Source organism: Olea europaea, chromosome 11, assembly GCF_002742605.1.
Source record: "Olea europaea var. sylvestris chromosome 11, O_europaea_v1, whole genome shotgun sequence".
In the NCBI taxonomy this organism is placed as follows: Eukaryota; Viridiplantae; Streptophyta; class Magnoliopsida; order Lamiales; family Oleaceae; genus Olea; species Olea europaea.
In genome coordinates, this window is record NC_036247.1 from 17,422,863 (window position 1) to 17,432,682 (window position 9,820).

At 35.0% G+C, this 9,820-nt stretch overlaps 1 protein-coding gene across 3 annotated transcripts in view; it reads left to right on the forward strand.

Annotated features, from left to right (window-relative positions):
• Positions 1-2,685: 2,685 nt before the first annotated feature.
• Positions 2,686-9,820, forward strand: part of LOC111403628 (GPI transamidase component PIG-T-like) — a 9,381-nt gene continuing 2,246 nt past the window's right edge. Inside the window, exons 1-5 of one of the 3 annotated variants that reach the window (XM_023032202.1) lie at positions 2,686-3,082; positions 6,485-7,738; positions 8,586-8,732; positions 8,815-8,995; positions 9,674-9,795. In XM_023032202.1, the coding sequence (XP_022887970.1) occupies positions 2,780-3,082; positions 6,485-7,738; positions 8,586-8,732; positions 8,815-8,995; positions 9,674-9,795 (2,007 nt within the window). In that variant the 5' untranslated portion in view covers positions 2,686-2,779. Of the gene's footprint in view, positions 3,083-6,484; positions 7,739-8,585; positions 8,733-8,814; positions 8,996-9,673; positions 9,814-9,820 lie in introns of all 3 variants that reach the window. The other 2 variants (XM_023032201.1, XM_023032203.1) reach the window with 2 other exon arrangements.

The following is a 9,820-nucleotide window of genomic DNA, read 5'->3' on the forward strand; positions in this document are numbered from 1 at the left end:
CGTATTAAAGATCTATGACCTTCAAATCTGTTCAATTTGTTTCTTGATAGGAATGGGGTAGGGTTTACGGTTTTGAACGCAGAATGTTTTTATCATTGGATTTTCGTTTTCGATGTTACGAATTATCTGTTGTCTAATCATGAATAACCAAAATGTGACCATAATGTTCGAAATGTGATTGTGGATCTTGGGAACATGTGATGTGAATGCATATCAATATGACTGCTTGTGACCTTACTGGAATGGGGATAGGATTTTGCAGATATGAATATTATGTTTTATAACCGTGAAGACTCTAAATGTGACCTTAATATGTGAATGTGACTGAAGTTTGTTGGGATCTATGACCTGAATGAAAAGACTTCATATGCCTGTGATATGACTGTTAACATGGTTGATGATGTGTTTTAGTCATACGATGTCCATGTGTAACCATTTCACCTATATGTGACCAAGTGGTCTCACTGCAAATACTTACACATGTACATGTCCTAATTGCATGGCTAAATGTAACCATTAAATCCATATGTGACACAAGTTTTTTTGTGAACATGTAACCATACCAGGTGAATGTGACCTTAAATTTGAAGAGTCATTATTTCATTTTCTCTGTGTCTAAATTATAATACAAGTATTTAACAATTTTATCATTATTAATGCTTCATGTAGGTCTGACAATCCAAAATACCAGAAAAAAGTTTATTTCCTGACAAAATTACAATGTCATATACAAGGGTGTTCTTACCACCATACAATCAAAGTTAAGCCCACAAAGGAGGGAGGGCTTATTATAGACTGAAAATTGCAGCCTACGAGGGAGGAAGGACTTGTCATAGACTGAAAATTGGATTTAGATTTGTTAGTGAAGACAATGATTTAGTTTGTAAATATTATGAACATTGCATGAATCTAGTCAATAGAGGTTCTTGTAATAAATGGTAACTCGTAAACTTTGATTTGCAATAAACGATATTAACGTGTTGAAGTTCATAATTCATCAATCTTCGATCACATTTTAATGCTATTTTTCATATATATGGTGTAAATTTTACAGGCTCTTTATTTCTAACAATGTTATGTAGTTGGTGAAACATGTCACGTGCTACACCAGACAGGTCACAGTTAGTTTATCAACCTGGTCACAGATTTACATACCACGTCTCATATAACTTTTCATACGACACATGTGGTCCAGACCTCAGGTCATAGATGTTTATGAAACAGACTATAGAGTTTCAAACTTAGTTTGCCAACCAGGTCACATATAACCTTTCATAGGACACGTCACATGTCACAGCACATGGATCATAGATTTAGGAAACAAGTTACCCGTATATGTCCACACTTCAGGTCACATATTCTCATTTCAGGTCACACCTCTGTTCTCAGACAGTTATGAATCAGACTACATAGTTGACAGAAGGTTCATACTTAGTTGTCAATCAGGTTACAGATTCATATATCAGGTAACTTTTTCATATGACATGTCACAGTATACAAGTCACAGATTCGGTATCAGGTTACAAATGTGGTCCAAATCTCGAAAAATTATTATTCCAACTCCAAAGTTGATAAAGAATTAACAGTTATTGATCAATCTGAATGCAATCTTCAAGGAGACTATTTTCAGTGAACATTATCCTCAAAAGAATATTATCAATCTATGTAATATTTGTATGTTATTCTCTCTATCATTTTAGCATAATGGAGCCAAATTGGAGCACCTCCTACGATTGTGACCATGTCCTCCACAATGTTTGCATTTTATCGTCAGTCTCCTTCTCTAGACGATCTCTGCCTTAGCTACGTCAACGATAGATATTTAGCAGGTTCACGCTCCATGTCCTTCAACAGAATGTATGATAGCACATTATTGTCATTTTTTTATCTTGATGGGAGGTAAATCTTCATTCAGTACTTACTTCAATGACATTGCTACCTTCGTAAGATCTTGACCAAATTCTATCATAACTCTGTTCACAAGGGTTAAATAACTGTAGTGGCGAGTTACCAACGCCAATAAGGATTGCAATCCATACAATAAATATACGTGCTAGTACACCATTCTGCAAATTAGATGTTATACTAATTCTGTGACGAACGACATTAATTTCGTGATTATTGAATTCAAGTTGTGACCGCAGCAAAATACGCTGTTATTTGTATTATATTATGGCCACCAATGATTTCTCTTCCCCTGCAACGATAAATTTAGGACCAATTTGTGTTAAGGAATTCAATTCGCGAATGTGAAATTCGAATTGGCAAACAGAACAATCAGATTATTATCTGGATTGTCTTCTCTGGCAATTAATTGCTTTTTATGAAATCTCTGTGACCCAAGAACGGAATGAAATCGACCAATTTTTAGTAAAATCAATCGACACCATCAATTGTGTTGCCGTGAATAATGAAATCTGAAAGATTTTTTGAATTTGGTAACAGATTTATAGTGTTTGGAGTCCTGTTATAGAAGGTAAGAGAGCTTAATTGTAGGAAACGAATGTAACAGAATCTCCATATATATATAAATACATGTCGAACATTTAAATTTTAAAACATTATGCCTGATTTTTGATTTGGATATATTATATATCTGAGTTGTGATTTTTTCCCTAATTGTAAAGCGCTTAGACCAGATTGACAGGCCCATTCGAAGTCAGAAGACTATACCAGCAAAGTATACATTGGCCCCACTCCGGCCCAATCAACATGTTCAGTCTCCAAAATATTCCCCAGAGGCTAAGAGCTTTGAGTGAAGCTTCCATGGGGGACTGTGATGTTCAAATGCTGTCTACATTCACAACTACAATTTCGCAGTGAAACCTCCCTTGAAAGTGATCATCTAATGGGTAGCCGAGAACCAATTGTTCTTATGTTTTTAATTCTAATTTCTACATATGAATCCTCAGCAAAAGGAGGAATTGCAGAAGAACTGAATGAAGAGTTTACAGAAGGACTGCTATTGAGGCCATTACCCGATCGAAAAGTTCTGGCCCATTTTCACTTTCAAAGCATTGTGCCACCAACTAGAATCTATGGCCGCCACCACCATCTCTTCCCCAAATCAATTTATCAACTGGTAAAATATATTACTTGTATTTTGAGTACGAGGCAAAATATTTGAGTAGATTTCGTATATTTCTCATTGATGTATTCTGTAAGTTTTTTTTTTTTTTTTTTTGTCTTTTCTTGAATTGTTTTAATTGACATTCAAGAGTGATAAAGATTTGGATTTCAGGTGATTAAAGATTTATAATCAAATGGGGCAAACCTCGTGGATTTCATAGATTATAGTTTGATGTTGTATTTGGTATCGGATTTGATTGTTTCATCAGCGGTTAGTAAAATTCGGTTTTGTTAAAATTGCAGCTAATTTTGAAGGATACATGGCTCAATGATTAGTTTAATTAAGGTTCCCTTCACTCCACGTACTCGCATTTAATAGTTATATACACTTGTAATCTAGATTAACCAAAATACTTAATGAGTTACTGTGATTATGTTCGATGACTATGGAGATAATGTATCAAATGTAGTAGAAAAAAAGTAGTTTTTTCTTTATATTAGCGAGTAGAGAAGTAGCTAGTGTGGCAATAAGAAATTCAAAAGAGTGGAATTCATGTTTGCACGATTTGAGCATTTTATGTTCAATTATTTAATCATTTAAACTCTCGTTCAATGGACTTACTTCAATTATAATTTTGAAAGTAAATTAGTTATTGATGTATTTCTATATTCAAAGCACTTATATATCTCCACATAGAAAACATTGAAAGAAAGGAATATCTGTCTGACTGAAATTTCTGATTCCAGTTTTTGAAGATCTATATAAGATTTTCGAGAATGGACAAGCCTAATTATGATTGAAGCAGTAGAAATGAGTGTTTAATGTTGAGAAACAAATAGCGATAAACAGAAGGTTGTGGAAGGATATAACCAATCAATGAATCATAAATCAGTTAGGGAGCTTGCAACCATAGATGTGTCTGTGAAGTGAGGTGAGTTAATGATTCTGCAGCTGGCAATCAACTTGTTCTGGAGGTTAAATCGAATTAACCTATCAATTGCAAGTTTGGGTCGGGGGGATGTAGTAGATCAACAAAAAGGTCAAACTTGTTCGAGTAAATCATGTCTTGTGGAAACCAAGTGAGACACTCCTTTGCTTTGGCTTTCTATAAGATATAAGAAGTTTAACTTTTCAATTGACTTTAACTAAACTCAAGGAGCCCTATCTCATAGTTATCTAGAGATGGCCTCATGGATTCTGATTTTCCACTTCACGCAATCAAAGGTCACCTGATAGAATAGACAGTCAAATCCTTTTAATTTAGTGCACATGATGTTGTGTTACCATTAATACTAGTTTCATCAATTTTCTTACCTCGTTCATGACTTCATTTAGGAGACTTCGTTGATAATGCCCAAACCATCTTGAATGTTTCTCCCCAGATTTTCTTCAATAGATGATGCATTAACCAATTCTTCAGTGCGGTCATTTATAATTATTTTTTCCTATTTTAACGAGAATACATAGTATTTTTCTCTCCGAAGTTACACTCTAGCTGAATATCCATACAACATAACAAGTATTTCTGCAGTCCTAAAAATTTTCTTTTTAAGCATATAGGAATTTACCAATCAATAGTACCTTAGGGTCACTCCAGCACTTCACGCAACTATCCTTGATTCATTGAACCATGTCATAGATATCCCCTTCCATGTGAATAATTGAGCCTTACTATTGAAAAGACCCAGTTTGGGGATTTCAATGGCCTTAAATATCCATACTGCTGAACGAGTAATTTTAGATTTTAAGGTGACTAATTCTGAATCCTTTTAATTTTATATATTGGGAACCGAGATACTCCAACTTATAAAACATTTTCAAACCTTATTAAGGATACTGGATACAATTTGGTCCTAAAGCCTTGCCAGCTTTCTTCTTTTTTTGGGGCTTCCTTCTCCTATATGATCGAGACTCTGCAAAACAATAAGACAACTTTGCTCTATCTGAAGTTAATAGCTATTGTCTATCTCATACTTGCATTATGGATTTGATTTAACAATTATTGAAATAACAACTGTCTCTTTAATGATGTCCATTTTAACCAAAACTTTTGAGTTCTCATCCTTAATGCACTTGACAGATGAAAACTCCAGTATCCTTTTCCCATAATTTAGCTAACCTACAAGTTTGGTCTCCCTTTCCTTCATGTAGAGATAATCGAAAAACTTGTCATGTGAGTTCAGTTTTACTTCGTTGACGGCATTTTCAGCTTTCTTTCTTTCCCATCTAGACTTCCTAGCCTTTTGTTCTTTTTACACAACTCAATTATGATTTTGTTAGAAGTACATTCTTCATTAACTGTACTAAGTTTATATAAAGTGAAAGGGATGCCATTAGTAAAGATGCTGAATTACCTCCCAAATATATTTGGAGGAGATAAAGAAATTTTTGTGGATCTCCACTATGGTGGATAAAAATATATAAAGATATAATTTTGTTCTTTTTTAATCTGTAGAACCTAGGCAGATCACTACAGTTTGTGGAATAAACTTAGGATTGCATATGGTAACTAGCTATGATTCAGATATCATGAACTGGTCTCTTCAGATTGTCAATTTCAAACTAAATCTCTGATTAAAAATATGCATATGGGTAAAGCATATGCATTTATAAATGGAAAAAGTTCGTGATTTTTTTTTTTTTTTATAAGAAATGGAGTAAAAATATACAGTACTGAAGGGAAAATTAAATGAAAATGTTCGTTACGCCAGATATTCAAAATTGCAAAGTTTCATTGCAAAAATTGGCAATCTAGACATTCAGTCACATGTAATCTTGTTAGAGTGAGCCCCATCAAATATCGTAAAAATATCTATGAATTCAGGCAAGTCTGGTCTCCTTCAACTTCCCTATTGCAAGTGTACCGTATTCTTACAATGACCACACTGGCTGCAATATACTGGGGATTTAATCTTCCCTAGTAACTTTGTAGTCACCTTTGGTTATTTCTTCTACCATTTTTTTACCAGTCGCGAAGATTGTAGCCATATAATTCTTTTTTTTCTTTCTATATTGCATCCTTTTTTATGTTAGGAGCATGAAGCGGATAAATCTGCTGGGTTAGATGTTGTAATGACATGATTTTGATTACTTGGAAGTTGGAGCAATTTGGTTGATGTCTTGATCTGAGCTATTATATTTTGGACTTGGTGTAAATGTTTACTGAAACTGTGAATGATCTTTTCATGTAGTTCATGGATAATCCATTTTGTCCTTTTGAAAGGTTCTGAGCGAACTATTCTTGGGGAATACTGCATTCCTCATTTGATATTATTTTTGATGCATTCATGTTATTAGAAATACTCAATACTCCTTAAAAGATCGATAAGATCTTTTTTGTTGGATTGCTGGGTTTTGTAGTTCAGTGCAATCTGATTTTATAACTGATAGTCTTTTGGGCCGCTGCACAATCAGGTTAATAAATTCAGAGTCCGGGAGATGGAGTTATCTTTCACTCAAGGTCGGTGGAATTATGAACGCTGGGGGGGATATGATCCCATATCAAGCAGCAGTGCAAAGCCTCCTGGAGTTGAGTTATGGGCTGATTTTGATGTTCCCCTAGATCAGGTTGATGATTCATGGAGAAATTTGACCCATGCTCTTTCAGGGCTCTTTTGTGCTTCAATAAACTTCCTGGAACATTCAACTAGTTACTCTGCACCTCAGTGGAGCTTTCATTCATTTGCAGGCAAATTACGTTACGGAACACTGCCCCGTGAAGCTCTTTGCACAGAAAATCTCACTCCCTGGTTGAAGTTGCTTCCTTGCCGAGATAAAGCTGGGCTTTCTGCGCTTATGGATAGACCTTCTATACACAAAGGATATTATCATTCTCAGCGGCTGCATTTAACTTCAGATGATTTTGGTACAGCTAAATCGAATGCTGGTACAATGCTTGAACAAACTCTTACAGTTGTTCTTCAACCAAACACTTTGGGGGCTAGAGCAATGGTTTCTGGTAAGACATTACAGCCAAGTTGGTCCCTGAATTCGTTATTTGGTAGGAAAGTCCATGGTAAGTGTTCCGTTTCAAAGTCTAGTAACGTGTATGTTCAATTTGAGCAGAACCTTGTATCTGAATTGAAGGAAGTAAGGAAAAAAAGTGAAGCACCGGAGAGTGGGATTCTTATTCATGACGACTTTGGGAATAACACTATCTTTGAAATGTCAGCTTCCCCTGACAGAGTAGTAAAAGAAGTAGAGAACTTGCAGAAAGAGGATTCCTCTATTCTCCTTGAATTCTTGGTTGAGGATTACAATGACTCAAAACCATTTGATTTGGGTTTAAGGTGGAAGCTCCCTGTAGTTTGGTCATGTCAGCAAGCACCTTTATATGCTAGTAGGTTCTTAATGGGAAGTGGGAATGAGAGGGGTGCCATAGCAATCTCATTGAAATCTTTAAGTAGCAACAATACACCCACAGTTGGTTGCTGTGAGAAAGGGTCTCAGTTAAGGATTAATATTTTCCAAGTGGTGCCGTGGTATGTCAAGGTATACTATCATACACTGAAGGTGTTCATAGATGGAGAACTTCAGTCTACAATGGAAAACATAGAAAAGATACACATTTCACCTTCCGAAGACAAGGTCTCTCCTGGAGTAATGGAAATGATCTTGAGATTACCTTGTGGTGTCATAACAGCTGCATTAACTTTGGAGTTTGATAAGGTGAAACATTTTGATTGAGTCAGAACTGTTGGTAACCAAATCATGCTAACATCAGCTGCTTGATTGCTGTTCATGAACAAAAATTAAATACATGGAGAGAAATGAGCAGATAGTGTACTTTAATATCATAATTTGAATCTTTGTGTACGTAATTTTAGATAGTGTAACTGAATGACTAAATTTTATGAGGGATGAAAAAAGGAATAGTCATGTATGTAACTTGCAATATTTATGCGGGCATCTGTGACTTAAGGACTAAAGTCGAAGTGTTAGGAAGCATAATTGATTAACTTGAGATGTTGACAATCATAAAATCTAGATCTGATATTTTCTTGGTTATGGGTTTAAATATATTCAAAGCAACTTTTTGCTAATAATTGAAGTGTTGTTGATCCCAATTTCAATTCTTCCATATTATTTTTTAGTACGGATTTTGAGTGTGTTGTAGCCAATTCAAACCCTGCTGCTCAAAAGGGCAATTTCAAATCCTGTACTGGCTCGAAACCAAAATTAGGAATTGTTAGGTTATAATGGATGAAATAATAACTGGGAAAGAAGTTGGCCGTTTTGAAAGACATAATTAGTAATTTAGTAGAAAGACAATTAAAAGAATGGCCTTTTTTAGATTGCTTGGTTTTCCTTGCCTTGTGATATACTCTTATTTGTTGCCATCTGATAAATTCTGCTAATTTCAGCTTATTTAATATTACATATTTTGTTTTGAGTTGAGCTCTAGGACATTTGGTATTTTCTTCATTAGGTCATCTATGGCACATCACTTTTGATATGTTTTTCAGTATTTCAATTTTGCTTTTCATCCTTCTTACTTACTTTGCTGTTTCAATAGGGCTTTCTGCATATAGATGAATATCCTCCAGATGCTAACCAGGGATTTGACATTCCATCAGCTGTAGTAAGCTTTACTGACTTCCAAGCATGCGTAAGTTTTGAAGATAATCTTCTGAACAAGTTGCCAATATTGAATGAATTACAGGTATCTTAACAAGCAATCTCAATGGCTCTAAGCTGTTTTTATTTTTCTTTTCTACTCATTGTCTTATCTATGCTCCATTCAGGAAAGAAAGCATGTTATCTCTTACACAGAAGTGCTACTTGTGCCTTTGACAACTCCTGATTTTAGCATGCCTTACAATGTCATCACAATTACCTGCACGGTTTTTGCTTTATATTTTGGATCACTGCTCAATGTACTGCGAAGGCGTGTTGGCGAGGAAGAAAGGCGTTTCAAAAGCAAAGGTGACATTAAGTAGCATTGATATATGAACTACCTTGATTATTATATGCTTAGCATTAATGACTTGTCTTATGAAAACCATTATAAGAACATTACTATTTTGTTACTTCTGTCACTCTGATATAGATGCCACCGTTAGCTACTGAGCGATTGTACATGACTTGTATCTTGTAGTGAATACGCAACTGCAATTTTCGTTAAATTGAGAGAATATGATTGTGCAAATAGCATTTTTCATGATGCAAATTTCAGAATCATTAGGATAGATCTAATTAAATAAATATAAAATGATTCCAGTAGAAATACTAAACCTAAACCATAATTATTATAGTTTGTGCATCATCTAACGAACAACCACGAGAAATGAATTCTTTCATCTTTTGCTGAATATGGATAACATTTCCAACTGTGTGACCAAATTATGGTGCTACACTAGTTGATTTTTCAATTTGTCTGTGTCTGATGTTCACCTTATATGAAGATAAATTCTCATTTATCAGATTAATCCTCCATTTTCTTTAGAGCCCTATTCAAGATGGCAAAACTACACTACAAAAGGACCAGTCTGGTGCTGAATTTTGCTGTTTATCTATTTCATATTCATGTGCTCTCTGTCTATTAGCCTTTCAGACTAATACTGTCGCCCCATCTTAATGCATGCTGATCTTTTTTGCTCGCAGCTGCAAAGAAGAAAGGCCCATTGACCTCATTGCTATCCAAATTGTCTGCTAAGTTGAAAGGCCGGCCGGTCGAGCCTCCAGAGACACCATCAACTTCACCGTCCTTAATAAATAATAAGCTTGTACTGAAAGTTATTTTGGTAGCTG